This window comes from Lepisma saccharinum, chromosome 10 (genome assembly GCF_977018435.1).
Source record: "Lepisma saccharinum chromosome 10, izLepSacc3.1, whole genome shotgun sequence".
In the NCBI taxonomy this organism is placed as follows: Eukaryota; Metazoa; Arthropoda; class Insecta; order Zygentoma; family Lepismatidae; genus Lepisma; species Lepisma saccharinum.
Genome location: NC_139238.1, coordinates 35589137 through 35614452, shown reverse-complemented (window position 1 = coordinate 35614452; position 25316 = coordinate 35589137). Strand labels below are relative to the sequence as shown.

Here is a 25316-nt window from a genome sequence, read left to right as displayed (position 1 = left end):
TCTGCTTCTCTCTGATAATCCAATCCATGAAAAGCCTGCAAGAATTTATGCCTGAATTGTGAAAAATCACCGAATGGTTCCGTGAACAAAAACCACTCCCTCGCTTCATTTCGCAACGAAAGAGGAATAAACTGCTTCAGAAGATCATCTTCAGAAATTTTCAGCGTTCTTGCGTAATCTTGAATCCTATCCAGATACGAAAAAGCATCTTCCTTCCCTACATTTCCCTCAAATGTCGGAAGCGGCAAACGAATTTCCTCCATTGTCACTCTTGGAACGCACCTCTGTTCCTCAACAACAGAAAGTTCTGTCGCGGTCGGGCTGGACCTACTCGAGTTACCAAGCGACATTCTTGTAACTTCCCCTTTTCTGTTTCGCAAGATCATCGGTTCGATCCTCGTCCGTTTCTCTCCTTAACTTTCAAAGCAAAAATCTCGTTCAATATCCTGCGACACGCCTTCAAAGGAATAAGTTCAATCGCGGACAGAGCCCCCAAATAATTAAGTTCAATCCCGGACAGAGCCCACAAATAAATAAGTTCAATCCCGGACAGAGCCCACAAATAAATATGTTACTCGCTTGGCCCCCCACACTTTACCTCCGCACTCGAGGTTCGGTGCACTTCGTACTCGGCTCAGATTTGTCTAGGGGTATCTTTCTTTGTACGACAATGCACGTGGGTTGCTACAAGTCAACATAATTATATAATTAACTACAAGAGACAACGGATAACCTTTGCGAAACCTTTATGATCAGGGGGATAAATTACCTTGTCCAGCATGTGTGAAATTAAAAACGGAAATTTTGGATAATTTCTATAGTTTAATTAACGTAAAATTTGAAAATATATACATGTCGTATCCGAACGTTCATTTCTCTAATTATTTATGGGGCCAAAACTCTAATTTTTGATGTTGGAATCTCTATTGTTTGTACCTGGATGCTTTACATTTCATGAATTACATCTGAAGTACGCTTGTCACAAGGTAGACTCGCGTTACTCCAAGAAACGTCTTAACAGGCGCTAGGCCGCCCGACGTGTACATTTCTCAACCTCCACGGTGACAAGGCACTAGGCTGCCCGGCGCACCGTAATTACTTCAAAATAACATCCAGTACAAACTACCTTTTTACCTGTAAATCGGACACCAAGGCACTAGCTTGCCCGGCAATCCAATCTCTTACAGCATCCGTTTCGGGAGATCTGTCCTCCGGTCCTAGCCGACCGAAGCAAAAACAGCCTCTCCCTTCCAAGTCTCAGTTCCAACAGCCCACACCCCTACTCTCATCTGGGAGTTTATATACGTTTGGTTGGCGTCTGTTGCCAACCGCCCTTCTTTCAAAATTTTTAATCTTTAACAGCTAAACTGCCCGCCTTTCTTTTGAACGTTCGAAACACGAAGCAAGAACAGAGAGCTACATGGTATTTATACATGGAATAATGCGAACCTAAAAATGCATAATAAATTGATTTACACTAATCACACATATATATGTTTATACACGTAATTACCCAATTAATTAACATATTAATAAATATTTCAATAAGAAAAGAAAACACTGTTGCCCTGACACGGGGGCAGGGTAACAAGTATATTTTAAATTATGTTAGCAAATAAACCATATTTAGTAAATATTTTAGCAAATAACATGTTTTAAAATAACAATCACACTTTTCATCTGTTAAGTATATTTTAAATTATGTTAGCAAATAAACCATATTTAGTAAATATTTTAGCAAATAAGATGTTTTAAAATAATAATCATACTTTTCATCTGTTAAGTATATTTTAAATTATGTTAGCAAATAAACCATAACCTGCACAGTCATGCAGGTACAAGTTCTAGAAATCTAGATGTGACCAAAAGTTTTCTTAATTCATTTTGTGTTTAGAGATATGAAGTTATGATGAAAATTCTCTGTGGCATAATATTCATTAGAAAAGTGTGTTTGGGAAAGGAATAAAATTAACATGCAGTATAATTTGCAAATGTTATTACTCTATTTTCATTTTTTTATTTTAGGATGTCAATGTTACAGCCTTCTATTTGATGCTATCATGTGGACGAGCCTTTGCATTATGGGTCGACATGCTATGTGTGTTGCTCATTGCTTGTGTCACTTACAGTTTCTTTTTTACCAATGAAGGTATGTTTGTAAACACTAGTTTGATGTCAGATAATTTTACAGGCCATGCAAAAATTAGTAGTAGTTGCTAACAAAAGTGGTTACACATCAGCGTAGCTTATCGTTGCTTTCTTTGGTCCAGTTGTTGCAGCCGATTTTGATGGTGTAGGCAGTAGTGTGCTACAATGTCAGGTTTGAAACTTGGTTAGCATCATTGTAAATCTCTCTCCTGGGCAGCAGTCTGTGCCTCAAACTTGAGTCATGGAACACAGATATATATATGTCTTTTAAAGTGCCTACTATATCTTGACACCCCATTTCAAGAGTGAATTGAAGCCTAGACATCACAGTCTGATGTAAATGAAGGCAGGGCATTGCTTTGTGTTCAGAGATAGATCCATCAGCAGAATGGGGCAGTCAGCAGAACTTGGTAACTTCGAACATGGATTGGTTATTGGTTGCCATGTAAGTAAGTGGTCTGTCAAAGGCATTCAACACTTATGCAGTTGCCAAAATTGGTTGTTGCCTCATTGACTGTAATAGAAAATAGACTTAGTGCCACAAAACTATCATAGATATCTCGAGAACAGGATAAACAAAACACATGAATATTGTCTTGAATAATCTGAAATTTTAAATAGATGCAATTATTCAGAACTTTGAATTTTATAACAATTTTTGAAAGGTGAGGAACTTCTGAAAATGACTGTTGACACAGTACTTCTTCAGGATGGATACTCACCAGGAATTCCTTGATTTCTAGAAATTATGCGTGAATTATTGGCTCCAGGAATTATGCATGAATTCTGCGTGAATTTTTCTCCTTCAACGAGAAAATTTGCAACCTTTGTCATTGAATTTATACATATTTATAAATGCCCTGAGGCAAGTTTTTCACTGTTTAGCTTTCATTTGTATCGAGGAAGGAAAATAAACTTTTTGGAAAATAAAACAGAATTCTCACAATTCATTTACTTTGTTTGTGTCCTTTGCAGAATAATCTATCTGACAGATATCGTGAAGTTGATTTGGTAAATTTGAGTTTGAAATTCTTGTACAATTAACATTTTTTTGTACATTAGTATATCCCGTAATTTGGTGACTTGTGTTTGTAAATATATTTCGAGTCTGAGTATGTGAAATGGTAATTGTAAATTCTGCACCTTAACTTAAATATATTAAGTATATATTGTTTAATTGAATTGTGGCCATGGTGGCTCAGTCAGTAACGCGTCTGACTACCATGCTAAAGGTCCCGGGTTCGATCCCTGGCCGTTTCAAATCCGGGAACTTTTCTAACGTTGGAAGCGGCCCCGGCGTCCACCCAGCGTCGAATAACATGGGTACCCGGGGGAAACCCTGGGGGGTAAAGGTGGTCAGGGGCGTGGTGCTGATCACATCACCCCCACTCACGACCGGATCAAGAAAGTGTGGGGCGTTACCCCCACACCCCCTATATGCCTTCAAGGCATGGTGCTAAGCACAGGGGAACACTTTACCTTTTTTTTTTTTTGTTTAATTGAATTAGAATTTTTGGATACATTTGAATCATACAGACCCTTTATATTGTTAATATATTTGTGTGTGGTGACAGACTGTAATTCGTAAAATAGAGAAAAAATTTGCTGTTCACTTGAATTTTTGAAAAGTTCACCTTGAAAATCGGAAATTAAACTTCAATTTTATCATGCTCTTAGAGTGGCCATCCTGTTCTTTGCATTTTCATTTATGTCCACTTTATGCACAGATAGGCTACTCGGGATTGGACCTACAGCTTTTACAGTGGAATCTGAACCACTCTGCGCCACTATTAGGTATTGAACCCAGGACCCCTTGATTACAAGGCAACAACATTGCCATCAGGAGGTGCAAAAGGTCCCATGCAGTCTAAGCAAAGCCATCAAAGTCTTGCAGTGAGGTATTCTCAAGAGTACTGGAATAAATTAATGTTTTCCTTTATTATGAACAATGTTTATTTTAATATCACCTTTGACTTTCATACTTCATATGCTGTGATTAGTTTTGCTCCCACTTTTCTCAGAGTCAGCTTCCACATCTTCAGTTGGGGTAGCAGTTACAGAGTGTATGTTCATTAGTGGATCGCTGCAGTGGGGTGTACGGCAAGGTGTCGAGATGGAACTCCAGATCACAAGTGTTGAAAGACTGATGGAGTATTTCAGCATACCTCAGGAGCCTTCTCTTCAGACATCTGGTAAACATTTCGTACATCTTAATATCTTTTTACCTTGTAAAGCTCGATCGACCTAAGAACAAACTTCAAATTCAATTATTTGTTTTCTGTCGAAAGCCAGGGAGGGTATTCATGAACCCTTGAACCAATCTTATGGTATTCTGCTTTGCCAAATTTATGCCAGACAGAAAAGTTTTCAAAACATGTGGCAAGGGAACCCCCAACAAGGCCAAGGTCCTGCTAAGCCTAACGGTCGTTGTAAGGTAGCAAGCAAATGGGTCTTAGATTCTCTGTCTCTTCCTGAACTGTGATTGGTGCATGTTCACAGCAAAAGGTGCCGTGTTCGACTGGACAAAAATTAGGTGTGTGGCAACCATGCTTTCTACCCATTGAAACTCCCACAACTGGAGGCAAAAGTCTTGGTTTCTTGAAGTATGTTCTTTGTTCGATCAGGCTTTAGTCAGTGAGTTAAAAAAAAAACAACAACACAAAAACATGAAAACACATGAAATAGCTAACGGCACACACATCATCACACCAATACCAAAAACAGGAATATACTAAATCTTACTTTGAGATAAGAGCAATTTATTACTTAATTTCCTTGTAAAAACCTGGATTTATTTGGATAGATATTTTCATCGCTAAAATGTGTACCTACTTATGTCTGTTGATTAGGTCATATACATTGGCATAGGAAACTATCAATAAAAGATGGAAACTGTACACGTGAAAAGTTAAAATTTGCATATTCGTGGTTTTCGCATTGGTGCGGCATCATGATACGAGAGACAGCGAAATGAAAACTTTAATTTTTTTTGTTTTTTATGTAGTAGATATCTGCACATAAAACTGCACAAGCTTACTACATTTTAGCATAGACCCATTGCTTGCTGATCTACATATATTTTCAAGCCTGAGTTAGTGCCTGTATACCTCAAGAAGAAGAATATTTGGAATCTATATGCGGTTGCTTATGAGTCCCTGCTAAGATCTTTCCACCCATTTGCCTGCAAACTGAGACTACTGTCAATTTTCTCCTCTGTAAGCTTGCTGATGTGGTAAGCATGCATAGAGATATTGAATTTTTATATTTTTTTTTTGCCAGAGACTTGCTATAAGTTTTAAGCTTCCAGAGGGAAAGGAAACACTGCTCTTCACTGGTACAAGTGTGTGGAGGAGGCACCACAAATTACAAAAGTGGTGATCTGTAGGCCACTTCATTAGTTTTGCAGCCCTGAGATCGTTTTGTAAATAACAGTTGATACTTTATGTACATTTGAACTGTATACAGTCTGTCCTGTATTTTTTGTCAGACTTTTGAGATTTCCGTTTGACTCTCCTTCGTATAATGTAACTTGTTGAAAAGTTTTTGTGCTGATTAACCATACTCACTATTTTTTGTTTTTTGGACATGTCAGTAAGAAATTCTGAGAATGCACTTAGTTTTTACACTATGCATGAATGCATTTACTTTTTTACACATTCTTAGAATGTGTCTTCATTTGTGAAATCCCCCAAAAATGTAGAATCAACTGAAATATGTAAAATAAATGGAAATACTAAAATGTGAATCTAGGAATTTACTGATATCATTTTAAATAGGTGACCAATGCCTTTATCAGTTCCTGTTGATACCATACAGCAGTGGCGGATCCAGAAGGGGGGGAAGGGCACAAGCGCACTGGCCCCCCACTCCCAAATGCTACAGCAAATTATACTCGTAATATGTAACTTACAAAATTAATTGACAAAAATCTTCTTAAGTATGTGTACATTTTTAGAAAGTGGTGCACCCCGTATATTGTTAAAAATTGCTGAGTGCCGAACATCATTTGAAGTTGGAGCGTGCCACCTGTGCATTGTCGAAAGTTGGTGCCCCCATACACCATTGGAAGTTGGTGTCCCCGAACATTGTTGAAAGTTGGTGCTTCTCGAACATCAACTATGTTTCTTTCATAAATCGTTTGTAAAGTTTCTCCCTGTTCTTTGTTCCGTCATGAAAGAATCAAAGGGCGTGAAAGAAAGGTTTAAAGGGCATTATCCTACCCAACACTATATGCAGGTGGTGCGATCAGAACTAAGCTCCCACTTATTCAACAATGTTCTCATCTATACTTTACGTTGTTTACTCATCTCTATTGGATATAAGAAAGAACAGTGCTCAAGAGTTTGATAAGTCTTTCAGGAAAGTAAGACACTTGCTGAAGAGCTGAATATTGATGTAAAAATCCCAAGAATTGCACAGAATCAAAGACATAGGTCAAATATTCCCTCAAAGAATGTCATCAATTATTTCAGATGTGCTGTGTTCATCCCTTTTCTGAATTATTTAATATCTGAATTTGATTATAGATTTCAAAGAAACCAGATTGAAGTTTTAAGCACTCTACAGAAAGTAATTCCAAAATTCATTGTTGAAGAAGATGACCCAGCTAAATTTTATGAAGATGATGTGCAGTCTATTTTAGCATTAAAAGGGGAACTCAACGGCTACAGCTTAGCGTTTATTCTCCAATCTGTGAAAAATTAAGACCTACCTTAGATCTACAATGGGTAATGAACAATTGATTGGTTTGGCTCTCCTGAACATCCATAAAGACAATTACCAAGTGAAACCAGAGGAGGTTATTGACATATTTGCAATGAAACATTCACGAAAACTATAGCTACAGTATTTGTAGGGTGAAGTAAATGTCTTTAGTAAGTTCCAATTATTTGACGATTGAAAGATTAAGCTGGTGTCCAAATTACTAGCAGCTTTATCATGTATCATGCATCTTACTGAAAAGGACTCGGGTGCTACCTTAAACTAATTATAAAGCAAAAAAGAATTAAGAAATTAAGTGAAACAGACTGTTTATAATATGAAAATACTTCTGTAACTTGTGCGTTTCTGTGTTCGCGAGGAATACACTATTTTTAATATATTGGTTTCTTTTTACAATGTAATTTTTAAATATATTTGTTCTTAATAACTTGGCCGCATGTACAGATGACTGGAATTGGTACTTAATAAATATTAAAGTATAAAAGACTTGTTTCACCATGGTAAACTTTAATTTAACTCTTTCGCTGCGGTCGTCGCATTTATGCACAGCACGGCAGGTGCCTTGCTCTGCGGAAGTCGCATTATTGCGAGTTCATACTTCCACTCGCTGCGGGTGTCGCATTTCCGCAGTATGTCGCTTTTAGTAGCCTTCAGACATCTGTAGATACTATTTGGAACTATTTTAACTTGTAGTTTTGTTTATATCCATATGATGTCGCTAATTACGCCTCCGTTTAGAATACGAGCGTTGAGTGCTCTGACATGTCAGTTTCAAATGCATGTTCGAATGTAAACAACATGGCTTCGTCAAGTCGTCAACACTTGTCTGATAATGATGTTACTCAACTGTTGAATCAGAAGGTGAATTAAATTGTGACGATAATAGCGACAGTTTTTATGAGACTTCAATTAGTGACAGTGATTGTGTAGTGTCTGATGAAGAATTTGTACCGCCGTCCGTAACATCATGGAGCAGAGTGCAAAGCAGCATTGATCTAGGTGCGGGAAGTTCGACACAGGCAAGTGCTAAGTTACTTGGTGACAGTACAGTATTTAGCACACCATTTTCTTGTTTTATCAAATATTTCCCCCGCTCAGTATTTGAACACACAGCAGAACAAACTGAAGTTTTCACCACCCAGTATCTTGATACTACTTACGAATTTCCACGCCGCTCCACCACTCTGTGTCATCCCGTGTTTTGAGAAATACCATACCATCAGGGACTACAGAATGGTTTGCCAGTGCAAGAAATGACTTTTGTAATTTCTCTATAACATATTTTGCAATGTAATTTTTTAAAATTATTCTTTCTAAATTTTTTTCTTTCAAAATTTCAAAATATTTCAAAATTTTTCAAAATATCATACCACCAAGGACTACAGAATGGTATTCCAGTGCAAGATTGAATTTTGTAAGTTCTCTCACATATATAACGCAATGTAATTGTGAAAACTATTTGTTTATAAAAAAAATATTTTCTCAAATTTAATTAAGCAGCCAAGGGATATTGTGTGCCAGAGAATTCCGCAGCGAAAGAGTTAAAGTAGTACTGTAATCTTCATTAGTATTTATGTATACACTTTTAGAAATTGGTGCCCACCCAAAACATATTTACTTCCATCTAGAATGTGGTTAGACTCTTTATCTCATGCTCTTTCTCCTTCATTCTTCTCCAAGGAAATAGAGAAGAAAGGTGAAGAAGACACAATGAACTGGAATGGGGGACTGAAATTAAACAAAGATTGGAAGAAGTTGTTAGAAAGAGTGGAAAGGACAAGAGAGAAAGAGGAGAGAAGAAGGAAGAAGAATGAAGGAAAAAGAGCATGAGATAAGAGTCCAACCACATTCTAGATGGAAATAAATTTGTTTAACCTTTTAGGTGAAAGTACAGTTGACAAGGGAAAACCACCTGCTAGAATGTTTCAGAACAACTTTCTAATAGTCTGGATGGGAGTAATGTTTGGGTATATATATATATATATATATATATCGTCCTGTTTTTGTATCTTGTTACATTTGTACTTGGTGCAGAGTCTGAAGAAGACCTTGCTAGAAGGTTGAAACGTTACGTTTAGTTTATGTTTTATAATAAAACAAATTTCTGCCTTGGTCAGCTTATTGAGTTTTTCATATCATGGAAAGAAGGTTTAATGGTGTTATAAATGTAATGTAAATAGGAGGCAAAATGCACTTGGTGGGCCTATCAGGCACCATTGTTGAATGCTTGTTATTCAAAATACTCATGCCAGTGCCAGTGTACAATTGGCTAGTAATGATGGTAAAATGATGGTTAGAAAGTAAAATGTGCCATCCTTCAATTTTCGAGTGAAATTGCCATGTTATACAATTTACATTGGATTCAGTGAAGCCTTCTGAAATTGGTGAATGCAACACAAAAACAATGTATCCACAGTATACTTCTAATAACCTTTTTTCTTAATGAACTCGGAAATTACCAAAATGTCACTTACCATGTTTTACACCCGAACCCTTAGTGGAACACTTGAAAAATTATTATGGCTTTTGTGAGTTCTAGTGAATGGCAAACTATGTGTGTGACACTCGTGAAATAATTGGTTATTCTTTTGTTTAATGATGGTTATTTTTGTGATTATTATAATTAATAAATAATTGCACATACTGAATCACTTCTTCCTTTCTTGATTATGTAACGAAATGGTTCCTTGAATTCTAGTGATAAAAAAATGTGGACCTGTGAACCCCCTTGCCCCCCTCAGGTATCAAAGTTTTTCGCTTGGCATGGGTAAGCTAGTTAAGTTAAGCAATGCATACTGCTGCAACTCATGTACCAATCTTCCATTACAGGTATAATACCACCTGCAGACTGGCCTGCAAGAGGCGAGATAGAGTTCACAAATGTCAACCTAACCTATGATTCTGGAGCACATGGCCTCAACAATGTTAGCTTTTGTATTATACCTGGCGAAAAGGTAATTTTTAAAGATAGTGCACAAGCACATTCATGCATAGAATGTCTGATGAATTTAATGAATGGCTGTTACAGATATAACAAAGCCAATTTCAGGGCCTCCCCAGTAGTGTAGTGGTTTATTCTATCATCTTTCTATCTTGATCTGGAAAAGCGACAAACAATTATATCTCGTACATAATGCGCAGGACAATTGAGGTTCAAGAAATGGCTTTCTTAGTTTTAGGTTGCAAAGCTGTTGCTATGTAGACCAAGAGGAGAATATTGTCTTGTGTATGCAATGAGTCACCAACGCATGCCACCTCTCCCTCCACTGTGTTTATCATCCCAATGCTTTCACTTCTATAACCACCTTATGAATTCTAGATCAAAATTAGGTGTGGCACGAGGTAGTTGCTTGAATTCTATAAGAACGGTACCACTTTTCTCAATGTCTCAAAATGGTCCAATACAAAATGACAAATCATGAAAAATTGCCATTTCACTTTTATAGCATTTTTTTTTTAAAATATTATTACTAAAGAAATATAACTCGGTAATATGTATTTGAACCTGTTGATATGTACATGTTATATGCAGTGACAGTGAAATCATGCATGGTTTCATGTTGGCTGGCCAAATTATTCTGTGCATAATACATACCATATTTTGTGGAGGCAAAAATTTTGGAAGAAAATGAGTATTATACATGAGTAAATACAGTATTTGGGTTTAACTTTATACAAAACTTTTTTCTATCAATGTTGATAATGATCAGTGTTAATAAATTCATAGCTTAATTTTAATGATCGTTCTTACAGGTGGGAGTTGTCGGAAGATCAGGAGCTGGCAAATCAAGCTTGATCAGTGCCTTGTTCCGCATGGTGCAGGTGGAGGGTGAGATTATGATAGATAACATTGATATTAATTCCGTGGATCTTAAAACATTACGTCAGCGCATTTCCATTATCCCTCAAGAACCTGTTCTGTTTAGTGGAACTGTGAGGGATAACCTTGATCCTCATAAGGAGTTCAAGGAAGCAGCACTCAAATCAGCTATAGGCGAAGTGAGTATATGCATTCTCTCCAGAATGATAGCCTGATAATGCATGCCTGTTATTAAAATAATGTTTGTATAAGTTACCTCAAAATTTCAGCCATGTTTATTAGCAGAATTGATATTGAATCTTTCGCTATCTAAAAACACAAATATGGATTTTATCTTATCCTGTTCATTGTTAAAATGCATTCATATTCTTGTTAGGTTTTCTAATATTGTACATTAATTCTTTATTTGAGGTGAGTCAATATACATAGATACCAATGTATCTCAAGACACTGATATTTTTCCAGAGTTTAGGTATTTTAACATTCCTGTTAACTCATATGCAAAGCTATGAAATTTCAAAACAAAAGTCTGGTAGATTTGTATGGTTTAGTTGGAATGGAAACTTCTATGTTAATATTTATGCATGCAAGCAGAGAAGGGGAGAGGGAGGGAGGGGGGAGAGATAGATATTACCTTGAATTTTATATTATTCAGAGGACCAATATTACGCTTTATGCACCATAAGGATCAAATGTAGAAAGCAGGAAAATGTAAAATTCTGGAACGGAAAATTGGGGTTACACTATGTGTGTGCAAGTGCATGTCTAAGTAAAAGGGAAACCAGAGCCTAGAAAAAATGTATTTACATATTTGTAATTTCTTTAATTTTATTCTGGTTTGAACAGGTCTGGCTGAGTGGCGTGCTTTCGCTTGATGCACATGTAGCAGAAGGTGGTAGCAATTTCAGCGTGGGCCAGAAGAAACTCGTATGCCTCGCAAGAGCTATTTTGCGAAATAACAGTATCTTAATTTGTGATGAAGCTACAGCTAATATAAACACTATGTGAGTATTTATTGTTTTTTATTTAATTTAACGATATGTTATAAAGATTGTGAAATAATCAATTTTATTATTTAGTATTGTACTAATGTTACACTTACGCATACTACAGTATTTTATTTTTTCACATATTTTTTAACTACATGAAAATAGGGTTGAGTTGATACTGATACAGGTATATCCTTGTCACCTGATATTTTTCTAGATTTTGGATATTTCATGGGTACCAAGTGGTCATAATTAAAATTTTGTTACTCAGAGCCCTCTAGAGCCTTTCCCAAGTAGTAATGTTTGATCCCTGACCCAAAATCCAATGCTTCATTGAAGAGATTTTCACAGTATATTATAGTCAGGATGTCTACCAGTCACAAAAGTCCAGAAATAGTAAATAAATCAACAAGTAGGTCAAGAAGTCAATAAAAAGTCAAGGAATTATACTTGCGGTCAATATTTTTTGCTATCACAATGGCTGATTGATCGATTTTGTTTATTGTACTTCATTTTTCTGCCCCTTTTGGCTAATCACAAAGATAAGGATGAATGGTGGTTAGATAAGATAGATGAAGGGACAAACACAAACATATAGGGACGACAACATGAGCTTCACATAAGATTATACTGGATGTGCGTCCAGATGCAAGAGCATCACATGTCTGCCAAATGCAGTCCAGGATGCATTAATAGATAAAACAAATCTCATTCTCTTGAGCATGAATCTGTTTGTCATGACAGTTTCTACTGTAATAATATTGACATGCTCCTTGTATTTGCACCCTTCCATTCCTTCTGCTCATGCATTTCATACATGCAGTAAGACAAAACTAAATATACTGACCAAGGCAGTAATTTATTTTATTAAAAACATAAACTAAACGTAACGTTTCAACCTTCTAGCAAGGTCTTCATCAGACTCTGTATCAAGTACAAAAGTAACAGGATACAAAAACAGGGCATTATATATACACAAACATTACTCCCTCCAGACTATTTAGAAAGTTGTTTGGAACTTTCTAGCAGGTGACTTTCACTTGCCTTCACCTAAAAGGCTAAACACAATTACTTCCATATAGAATGTGGTTGGACTTTTAATCTCACGCTCTTACCTTCATTTTTCTTCCTTCTCTTCTCCTCTTTCTCTCTTGTCCTTTCCACTCTTTCTAACATCTTCTTCCATTCTTTGTTTAACTTCGGTCCCCCATTCCAGTTCATTGTGTCTTCTTCAACTTTCTTCTCTATTTCCTTGGCTTCCTTCCATTTTCTCACTAGCATTCTCTTCTCCCTTCCTATCTGCTTAGCCTCATCTCACTCTATGTCATGTCTTGTTTCTCTCGTGTGTTTAAATATTGCATTTCTCTCTCTCTTAAGTCGTATATCATCCCTATGTTGTTTCAACCTGTCTTTCAGCCTTTTTTTTTACATAGGAGAAAGGAAAAAGAAGGCTGAAAGACAGGTTGAAACAACATAGGGATGATGTACGACTTAAGAGAGAGAGAAATGCAATATTTAAACACACGAGAGAAACAAGACATGACATAGAGTGAGATGAGGCTAAGCAGATAGGAAGGGAGAAGAGAATGCTAGTGAGAAAACGGAAGGAAGCCAAGGAAATAGAGAAGAATGTTGAAGAAGACACAATGAACTGGAATGGGGGACCGAAGTTAAACAAAGAATGGAAGAAGATGTTAGAAAGAGTGGAAAGGACAAGAGAGAAAGAGGAGAAGAGAAGGAAGAAAAATGAAGGTAAGAGCGTGAGATTAAAAGTCCAACCACATTCTATATGGAAGTAATTGTGTTTAGCCTTTTAGGTGAAGGCAAGTGAAAGTCACCTGCTAGAAAGTTCCAAACAACTTTCTAAATAGTCTGGAGGGAGTAATCTTTGTGTATATATAATGCCCTGTTTTTGTATCCTGTTACTTTTGTACTTGATACAGAGTCTGATGAAGACCTTGCTAGAAGGTTGAAACGTTACGTTTAGTTTATGTTTTTAATAAAATAAATTACTGCCTTGGTCAGCATATTTAGTTTTTCATAATCATGGAAACAATGCTTAATGGTGTTATAAATGCAGTAAGACCAAACATTGCACATTGGAGGCAGATGGCTGCCCAAAGATGCTCACGATATTGTTGTACCCTTCACAGCACAAGTATTGCAAAACTTATTTTTGGACTACCCCTCGTACAAACTAAATCATATTGCTATTTCAGTACAAAACTATGTTTATGTATTAAGTTTGTATTTTTGTTCTATTCCAGAAATGATCAATTTATTCAAGACTTTGTGAAAGAGAAGTTTGCTTCTTGTACCACTGTGTCCATTGTCCATCGGCTTAGCACAGTTATGGAATATGACAAGATCCTTGTCATGGATAATGGTCGGAAAATGGTGGGTACTTTTAACTACTTTGCTTCTTTTGATTGATTGATTTTGTTTACTTCACTTTTCTGCTACTTTTGGCTAATTGCAAAGATTAGAATGAGTGATGATATGATAAAACTGTTGAAGAGACATTCACAAAGAACATCCATGTCCAGGTGGGGATTCAAACTGGAGACCCCTGGCATCATAGCATGCTGTGCTAACCACTTCACCACAGAGGCAGGCTACTTTGCTTCTATAGTAGGACTTACTCATTATTAGGGCTAAGTGCATACTATTTGAAAACAATGCTGCTACTATTAACAGTTTTCACTTATGCTTATGTCGATTCTTGAAAATTGTAAGAATTAAAAAGTCTACAAAATATTGATTAATATTAAAATAAAAGTATTCCACTGCAATTACAATTTGGTCCAAAAAATATCCCCACCCAAAGGTTTTATTGAAAGTACATGAGAATGAAGACTAACTTAATTTAGTTTTTCTTGTATGTACGCATTGCTTGCATTATACAATTATTTTCCTGTAGTTTACGGTTATTACAAGCATAAGAAAACAGTTTTTCTTTGTAACGTTTCAGGAGAACACACGCTCCTTTCATCAGACATTTATTTACATTTTGACTAAAGATACAGTTATAACAATGGTTAGTAATTTTTAAACAAAAATAATCCGTTATATAATGGATGTTGTCAATGTTACATTGTTGTAATATAGCAACTTAACTGTGAAAACAGCAGTCTGTTTTATTTTTATTTCTGATGAAAGGAGCGTGTGTTCTGAAACGTCACAAACAAAAACTGTTTTTTTATGCTTGTAATAACCGTAAAGTACAGGAAAATAACCTAATTTAACCAATAATTTTGAAGTTTACTAATAGAGAACTACCTATACTTTGTCTTGGAAATCCGTGGAGCAAGACCTTGTGGTAGTGAAGGGGAGAAAGTGAGTGGTCAGAGCAAAGCAGTGTGCGCTGATGCATATGGATGGTAGCTGCAACCACATTTTCCCCTCCATGCCCTCGCTTCCACTCTCATGCGTTAATTGGTCGAATCAGTACTTGTCCAGATGCATGTACACATGCAAGAAAATTACTCTGGGGTGTTGAAATAAAATTGTTTAGCAGAAATTAAAAGAAGAACAACCATCTACAACATTGCCATCAAACATATACTTAATAAAATACAATTCAATTCTTGTGTATGTATGATGTAATTCACGTCGATTATCTGTGTGAAAGGATGTCAATAATAGGTATTTTTATCTAGTCACCAGTTAATTGATACTTGTTTGTAAAATAAATAATATTGGCATTCCTATGAGATTGAAACAGATTTAAGTTGAAATATATGAAGAAATAAACAAATATTGCAAGTGGGGATATCTTTTTGGACCAAATTGTATATAAATCAACTTAAATATTCAAGGAATTACTCTGAAATATTAAAATAGCCATAATATAGTTAGAAAATTAATTTATTAACACAACACTGCTGCAAAATAATTGAAAATTTATAATCTTACTTAATTTTCAGGACAGTTAGACTGTGTGAAAATGTTGTGTGACAGTCTCTGTGCTGTTTGTGAATGAATCCCAACACTTTTGTTTAGTGATACCAATGGTATTGGCTGATACCAATACATTGACTTCGGTATAGGCTCAGACCTCTAGTTTGCATGTTGATATGTGAATGAGCCAACCTCCATGGTGGAGTGGTTAGCACAGCATGCTACGTTGCCAGGGGTCCCAGGATTGTTTCCCAGCCTGGGTGTGGGTGTTCTGTGCCAGTGTTCATTCATCAATTTCATCACTTATCCTTAGAGAAACATATTTTTGGTAAATAAAAAAGCAAAATATCGGTACAAAAACCGATGCCATTTCGGGTTCAAAAGTGGTAAATAAAATTAAATTTCGCTGTTATAGCTGTGAAAAAGCAATATATAAAATGACATTTTTGGTTTTGAAATTGTGGATATAATCCTAAATTTGATTTAAAACTGCACTTACTACACAAAATAAACATATTCCTTCTAATTGCACATTTATGTTCTTTGGGCCTCCCCGATGGCACAATGGTAGCATCCTCGACTTGTAATCAAGGGGTCTCGGGTTCGATACTCGGTGGAGGCACATAGTGGTTCGGATCCCACTTTAAACTGTAGGTTCAGTCCTGATTAACCTTACTGTGCATTAAGTGGACTTAAAACACCAAATCAACCAACCAACCAACATTTATGTTCTTACCAGAATATTAAGTTTATTCCTGTATAAAGGGGTCCATTTTTGCTTCTCAAATATTTACAGCAGTATTAATCAATTTTCCATGAATTGCATAACTCACAGGATAATTCTGACTTCAGAAAGAGGATAATTCTGACTTCAGAAAGTGTTGCGTCGATAAATAAACTATAAATTTCGTGTTTAAGAGTCTATTTCGCATTTTGCAGTTTATTTAGCATTATTTCGTGCCAAAATACAGTAGGAAAATGCACCTCACACCTTTCAGGAACATGGAAAATTAACTTTAGAATATGCCCGACCCTGTGGCCGAGTGGTTAGCACATCGCGCTGCGATGCCAAGGGTCCCGGGTTCGAATCCCGGTCGGGCTTGGTTGTTTGTGAATGTCCATTCATCAATTTCATCACTCATCCCCATCTTCGCAAATTAGCCAAGAGGCACAAAACGCGAAGTAAAATAAACTAAATCAATCAATCAATCAATCAATAACTTTAGAATGTGTTATTTCACATTTCGTGTTTTCGTCAAAAATGAAATATGCATGCCTCTACTCATCCTCATCATCGCAATTCGCCAAAAGTGGCAGAAAAGTGACACTAAATAACAAAAATCAAAATCAAGTCAGTCAGTTATGTGAATGATTCCTGAGAATATCCACTGATGTTTTGACATTTTGAGCACTAAAGTGCTATGAATAGTTATATAGTGTTCCATTTAAACGCACTGCCATGAAATAGGCAGGTGGCAAAAGTTTGCGCAGTTGCCACGTTGGAGCACAACCCTGTGTGTTCAGAGTTTTATGAGAATGAAAGATCTCGTTGTAGAGTTGGTCTTTGTAATCCACATGATACAAACTGACAGTATTTGCTTGATAGGTTAGGGATGACACAAAAGTGCCCTGACGAGAGGTTGGTTTGACACTCGAACTAGGCAACGCAGCCCGGTTAACATTGCCACACAGTGTGCGGGAACCAGCAACTTTTGTCCCGCTCTCACTTTGCTTTCCCTGTATGTGGCACTAGCACAATTCTGCCCAGCTGCCTTTTTTCATGGCTGTGCAATTAGGACTGAATTGATGCAATCACTTATGTATTAGTATCATAAGTAGTGATTTGAATTTATTGCAACACTGTGGTGGTCTAGTTGGTAGGGACTGGACTTCCAGCTGGGAGACCTGGGTTCGATCCCTGGGGTGTGCAATCAAAATTCAGAATTTTTCTGACCTTGTCTGCACATAAAGCGGCTCTGGGACTCTCCCAGCCTCAAATCAGTGGGTACTTGCGGGCAATTCTTAGGGGTAATGGTGGCTGGAGTGTGGTGCTGATCACATCACTTACAAAAATGGTCGAGATTGAGAATGTGTGGGGCCCTATCCCCACATCCCCTAAATGTCCCTTCATGGCACGGTACTAACGATTGGGCTGAAAAGTTCGTAGGCTAACATAGTAAAAAATATTTTTTTGACAAAATTCGATTATATTATTCAATATAGTTGCCTTTGAGGGCGATACAACGATTATAGCGGTCATACAATTTTTCGATGCCATTTTTATAGTACGATTTCTCTTTAGCCTCAAAATTGGCCTCAGTTTCGGCGATTACCTCTTCATCAGTGCTAAATTTCTTTCCAGCGAGCATTCTTTTAAGGTCTGCAAACAGGAAAAAGTCACTGGGGGCCAGATCTGGAGAATATGGTGGATGGGGAAGCAATTCGTAGTCTAATTCATATAATTTTGCCATCGTTTTCATTGATTTGTGACACGGTGCATTGTCTTGATGAAACAGCACTTTTTTCTTCTTCAAATGGGGCCGTTTTTTCATGATTTCATCCTTTAAACGCTCCAACAACGCTATGTAATAATCACTGTTGATGGTCTGGCCCTTTTTGAGGTAATCGATGAATATAATACCATGCGCATCCCAGAATACTGATGCCATAACCTTGCCAGCCGACTGTTGCGTCTTTCCACGCTTTGGATTCGGTTCATCACGTGCAGTCCACTCGGCTGACTGTCGATTGGACTCTGGAGTGTAGTTATGGAGCCATGTTTCATCCATTGTAATATATCGACGGAAAAATTTGTGTTTATTACGGTTGAATATCGGTAAACATTGCTCCGAATCATCAAAACGTTGTTGCTTTTGATCGATTGTGAGCACGCGCGGCACCCATTTTGCACACAGCTTTCGCATGTTCAAATATTCATGCACAATATGTCCAACACGTTCCTTTGATATTTTTAAAGTCTCAGCTATCTCGATCAACTTCACTTTACGATCATTTAAAATTATTTTGTGGACTTTTTTTATGTTTTTGTCGGTAACAGCCTCTTTGGGGCGTCCACTGCGTGCATCGTCTTCGATGCTCATTTCGCCTCGTTTAAATTTAGCAAACCACTTCTCAACGGTTTATTTTCCTGGTGCAGAGTCCGAATAATGTTTATCAAGCCAAGCCTTGGCTTCAACAGTATTTTTTTTCGCCAAAAAGCAATTCTTTATTAACACACGAAATTCTTTTTTATCCATTTTTTTCACAATAACAAAAGCTGCTTCACTCACAATGCTATATCTCACGAACTAATTATCCAGCAGCTGTGAAATTTATACACGTATCTTTTGAAGGTTAGTACTAAGTAAAAATCACATGGATTTAATTCTAGTAACGCCATCTATGAGTCAACCTACGAACTTTTCAGCCCACCCGATATATGCACAGGGAACTTTACCTGTACTGGTTGATTTGTTCCTGTACTAATTGATTTGTTGTTTTAAGTCCACTTTATGCACAGTAAGGCTAATTGGGACTGGACCTACAATTTAAAGTGGGATCCGAACCACTATGTACCTCCACCAGGTATTGAACCTGGGACCCCTTGATTACAAGGCAACGACGCAACCACTGCACCATCGGGAAGGCCCCTCTTTACCTTTACTGGCCTGTACTTTTCCTCAGCGTGTGTATCTGCCGACTTGTGTTTGTGCAGGGCATTAATTAATATTCCGATTATCTCACCAGCAAATGTATCAAAGTTTTAAAATAAAACTGGTGGGATTTGTATTTCATAGTTTCAATGTAATACTTGTATGCTAATAATTTCAACTTCTCTGAACAGTTTAGAATTGGTATAACAGTGGAATTGGTGATCTTACATTGTACAAGTTCAAAGTGACATTGGCATGGTCCTAGTTCCACCATATAAATTTTACTTATGTGCTATTTTCGATCTAACTAACTAACTCTCTAGCCTTCTTAAACCCGAAGGTTCATGGCTGCAGCAACACAGGCCTTCCATGTTTCCCTATTTTGAGCAAGTTCTATATACTCTTTTCCATCCCTACCGATTTCCCTTAGGTCCATCTCAACGTTGTCCCTCCATCTTCGTCTTGGCCTTCCTACAGGTCTCTTACCATCAGGTTTCCCAACAAGAATCCTGTAAACTCCTCGTTCCTCTCCCATTCGTGCCACATGGCCTGCCCACCTAAGTCTTCTTGATTTAATTATTCTAATAATATCTGGACATGAATACAAATTATGTAGTTCTAAATTATGTAACCTTCTCCACTCACCTGTCTCCTCATCCCTTTTAGGTCCAAATATTTTCCTAAGGATCTTATTTTCAAATACTCTCAATTTATGTTCCTCTTTCAATGTAAGGGACCAAGTTTCACACCCATATAATACTACAGGCAAAATTACTGTTTTGTATATTTTAACTTTCAGTTTCTTAGATATTAAACGAGAAGACAAAAGTTTATGAAGAGAGAAGTAACATGCATTTCCTGAATTAAGCCTACTTTTTATTTCCTCTTTAATATAATTTTTATTTGTTAATATTACTCCTAAGTATTTGAATTTGGAAACTGGTTCAAACGAGTTGTTATCAATAATTAGATTTTGATTATTACCTAACACTTGGTTTCGGCCTGTAAGCATATATTTAGTTTTCTCTTTGTTAACTTCCAAACCTATCTCTTTAGCAGTTTTGAAAAATATTTTAGCATTATTCTTAATTGTATTCACATCATCCCCCAGTAAGTCTACATCATCTGCATATGCTAACAACTGAGTCACACCATTTAATTTTAGTCCTTCTTTAGTTTCTTTTACCTTCCTAACAGCATATTCTAAGGCAAAATTAAAGAGCAATGGAGATAATGCATCTCCTTGTTTTAACCCATCATGAATTGTAAATTTGTCAGACATATTAATACCCACACGAATTTTACTTTCTGTTTCACTGGTGCATACTTTTATCATACTAACAAGCTTCTTAGGTATTCCAAACTCAACTAATATATTATATAGTTTATCTCTTTTGACTGAATCATATGCTTTTTTGAAATCAATGAATAGCTGATGGACATTTTGATTATATTCCCACTTTTTTTCAAGTGTCTGTCTGATGTGAAAAATTTGATCTGTAGTTGATCTGTTACGTTTAAATCCACATTGATAATCACCTATAATTTCATTAGCATATGGGGTTAGTCTTGTTAAAAGAATGTTAGATAATATTTTATATGTTGTTGAGAGTAGAGAAATTCCACGGTAATTATTGCAGTTCATTTTATCACCTTTTTTAAACACAGGAACAATTATGGATTCTTTCCACTGTTGAGGGATTTCTTCTTTATTCCATATTAAACAGATTAATTTATGAATTTGATACATTAATGAATTTCCACCATATTTAATTAACTCAGCTGGTATTAAATCAATGCCAGGTGCTTTGTTATTCTTTAGCCTTTTAATAGCATCTTTAACTTCAGTCAAGTTGGGTTCTGGAACTAAAGGTTCTGCTGTGTGTACTTCATTCACTTCTGATTTATCTCCTACATGGACATTTAAAAGGTCATTAAAGTAGTTCTTCCATCTATTTAGAATATCACTTGGGTCAGCTAGAAAATCACCGTCTTTATCTTTTATCAAGTTTACTTTACGTTGCCACCCCTTTCTAAATTCATTTACACCTTTATATAAATCTCTGATATTTTTATTTTTGCTGTTTGTTTCAATTTCGTTAATTTTGGTTTTCAAGTAATCTCTTTTTTTACTTCTAAACGTGCGGTTAACTTCTCGCTTTATTCTATTATAATTGTTTAGATTTGTATCATCCGAGTTATTTAACCACCTAAGTCTAGCCTGATTTCTTATTTCTATTAGATTATGACATTCATTATCAAACCATGGCTTACTTTTTCTCGGTTTATGGTATCCTATACTTTCTTTAGCTGCTGATTCTATTGCATTACGTATGTGCTCCCAATTCTTATTTACGTCTGTTTCATTTATATTTTCATCATCATTTAAATCCTGCAAAACATCAAATCTATTTGACAGTTTAATTTGGTAATCTTTCTTAATTCTTTCATCAGTAAACTTTCCTGTATCAAATTTTAGAACTTTTAGATTTTGTTGCTTATGATTTATCACTGAGAGTCTTTCTCTTAATTTAGCAATTACTAAATAATGGTCACTAGCACAGTCAGCACCTCTATGTGTACGAACGTCAATTATACTAGTATGCCTTCTCTTATCAATGAGAATATGATCTATCTGATTGTGAGTTTTACCATCTGGAGAAGACCAGGTATATTTATGGATATCTTTATGTTTAAAAGTGGTACTTTTCACAATTAAATTCTTTGAGGTTGCAAAAGTAATCAATCTTATACCATTATCATTACTTAATTCATGAAGACTTTCTTTACCAATCGTGGGTTTAAATGTCTCTTCTTTGCCAATTTGTGCATTACAGTCACCTAACAGAATTTTCATATCATACTGAGAAAATTTATCAAAGACCTGTTCTAACTCTGCATAAAAATCATCTTTAGTATTATCATCTTTATCTTCCGTTGGTGCATGTATGTTTATTAAAATAATTTTACACCACCTACCCTGTAAAACTGCATATGATATCCTATCATTAATAAATTCTACTGTTTTAAGAGCCGATATAATTCTATTATTTATGAAAAAGCCTGTTCCAAAATTATGATTTTCAGTACCACCATAGAAAAAAGTATAATTTTTAGTTTTACAATTCCCTTCTCCTGGCCACCTAACTTCCTGGACAGCTACTACATCTAATTTATACTTAACTATCTCATTAACTGTACACTGAAATGCCCCAGGCCGGTAAAGGCTCAGAACATTCCAGGTGCCTAATTTAATATCCTTCTTCCTAACGTAGATCTTATCCTTAGTCCAGAGACCTCCCAAAGTAGTCCCCACCCGGAGATCCGAACGGGGGACTATTTTACCTCCGGAATATTTTACCTTGGGAACATCCATGGCCTTATATTGTTGTTTCTTGACATGTCTTTTTACAGTGCAGAGTTGTCAGCTCTACGCCTAACCCCCAATATGAATGGAGGAACTACTACACAAGACAAACACAAACATATTAGACAGCACAATTACTACACAAGAAGAACACAAACACATTAGACAGCACAACTACTACACAAACATACTAGACAGCACAACTACAACACAAGACACATACATACACACCACCGATACTACACAAGACAAACAGAAACACATTATACAGCATAACTACTACACAAAATAAACACAAACACACTAGGCACTACAACTACTACACAAGACAAACCCAAAAACACTACACAGCACAACTACTGCACAAGATAAAACACAAATGCACAACTACTACTACACAAGATTATATATACACACATACACACACATACATACATATACATACATATGTGCATATATACATATACATATAGATATACATACATACATATATATATATATATATATATATATATATATATATATATATATATATATATATATATATATATATATACATATACACACATACATATACACACACACACACACACACACACACACACACACACACACACACACACACACATATTTTCGATCATATTTTTGAAAAAAAAATGATTATTTGTGCCAAAACTGAGGGAGCAAGACAGTTTACTTTCTCTTAGTAGGCAAGAGATTAGCATTATGAGGCGATAGTGTGAGGGCAAATAGTGGCAAAAGGTGGAGAAGAAAAAGCCCCATGCCCTCCCTAATTGACGCCACTGTTTGTTAGTGATTTTTTAAAGGTTCATGTTATTCAAATTAATTATGTTACACCTTGATATCTTTGAATCCCAATTAGATTATCATTTCAGATTTAGTGATTTTATTTTGATTATAAACTTAGAGAGGGTCAAAGTTGATTTTTTTTACTGATTATTTTCTGTACATTCTAGTTTTTAAAACTTGTCCTAGGAATTGGCATTGTCTTTTCTTTAGTACATTTTTTATTGTACTACTTGTTAAACTTCATTAAGCTATTGTTACTGTACTGTGTAATACCAGTATTATTTATGAGTAATGTTTAAAGAGATCAATTTTTGTCTATAGGAGTTTGATCACCCATACAAACTACTCAGAAACCGCAGCAGTTGGTTTCAGAGGCTGGTTCGTGAGTCTGATACAGATGTAGTAATGGAACTTTACAATATGGCTAAAAAGGTGAGGATAGCTATAATTTGACAAGTTTTTATGTAATTGCAGCACTCGAGGAACCTTGATTTTACATTTATTTTATGAGACCAAGGTGAAGAACTGAAAATGCGGGAATATGTAATATTGAGGAAAATTTTATAAAACGGTGCTTTATTACGTCAATGAAAATTGAATATACAGGGTGTCATTTTAATGGCGCCCACGGACCACAGATTCGTATAGAGAACATCAAAACAAACAACTTTTCCCAGTAACATTTTTCTCGTTGGTGCGTCGATTCGACGCTACAGCTGTTCAAAAAAGACCGTTTTGCCGCCTGGATGCTGGCAACCCAACACAACATTTCATCGTACCTGTGACGTCATATCCTGTTGCGAAACCGTGCACGGCAAGGTTGCAAGGAACACACAAATTTTGTGAAAAATGACCAACTACCAACCACATTATTAGCTGTAAAACGAAGCGAGAAACGCGTCCAACAGACCGAACATCGTAGCCTACCAGCCAGAAGATAAGCAGTCATCTCAGGGGAAGGGGGAAGTGAACCAACGATATGAGAAATGGTAAAAAACGTATTAAAAATGAAATGTCAATGTCGGATTTTGTCTCAGCCTACATCTAAAATATCAACAACAATACATTTTATTGGACTTACGGCTTACACGTGGTTGTTTACGCCCAACTACATGTCAAATATTTACAAATCTCGTTGCAAGGTTGATATCTACAGGTATGTGTCCAAATGCCATGCGGTACTTTTGTACTGATAACGGAAGTATCAGAGGTTCACGTTGTTATATTACGGCTAAAACAAGTACAACCACAGTAACAATCTAATGATGAATCAGTACCGAATATACTGCCCTGTTCACATATGCAAACTATTACATGTGTGCCGGACCCTGTGGCCGAGTGGTTAGCACATCGCGCTGCGACACCAAGGGTCCCGGGTTCGAATCCCGCTCGGGCTTGGTTGTTTGTGAATGTCCATTCATCAATTTCATCATTTCATCACTCATCCCCATCTTCGCAAATTAGCCAAGAGGCACAAAACGCGAAGTAAAATAAACTAAATCAATCAATCAATCAATATTACATGTGTATCCAGTGCATAGATAAATACATAGTCGTCTTAGAGCTTGTATTACTACTACTTATATCCCTGTATTTTCAATCATTTTTGCCACTTGCCTCATAATGCTCTGAATATACATTATATTATCTGTTGCTTACCTTTGGAATTTTGAGTTCTTTCATTTCTATTTTGTCATCTGTTCAGTGTGTCACAGACAACTAGTATCAGAAGAACGAAGTGGATAGACTAAATTGTAGATGCCAACTTGGCAACTAGATTTGCAAATATTTGACATGTAAGCTGAGACAAAATTCGATATGACCACTTCCACTTGAATTCTATTTTCTTTCTACCATTTTTCGTATCGTTTGTTTACTTCCTGTTAGGTTACAGAACGTGTTTTCTC

At 36.2% G+C, this 25316-nt stretch overlaps 1 protein-coding gene across 1 annotated transcript in view; it reads left to right on the top strand.

The window, feature by feature from the left end:
• The window catches only part of LOC145994066 (ATP-binding cassette sub-family C member 4-like), a 139753-nt gene extending 115891 nt beyond the window's left edge, over positions 1-23862 (top strand). The window contains exons 19-25 of the mRNA XM_083130151.1: positions 2026-2149; positions 4170-4340; positions 9700-9824; positions 10624-10869; positions 11537-11694; positions 13947-14076; positions 23731-23862. Of these exons, the coding sequence (XP_082986277.1) occupies positions 2026-2149; positions 4170-4340; positions 9700-9824; positions 10624-10869; positions 11537-11694; positions 13947-14076; positions 23731-23862 (1086 nt within the window). The remainder of the gene's footprint in view (positions 1-2025; positions 2150-4169; positions 4341-9699; positions 9825-10623; positions 10870-11536; positions 11695-13946; positions 14077-23730) is intronic.
• The last annotated feature ends 1454 nt before the right edge of the window (positions 23863-25316 follow it).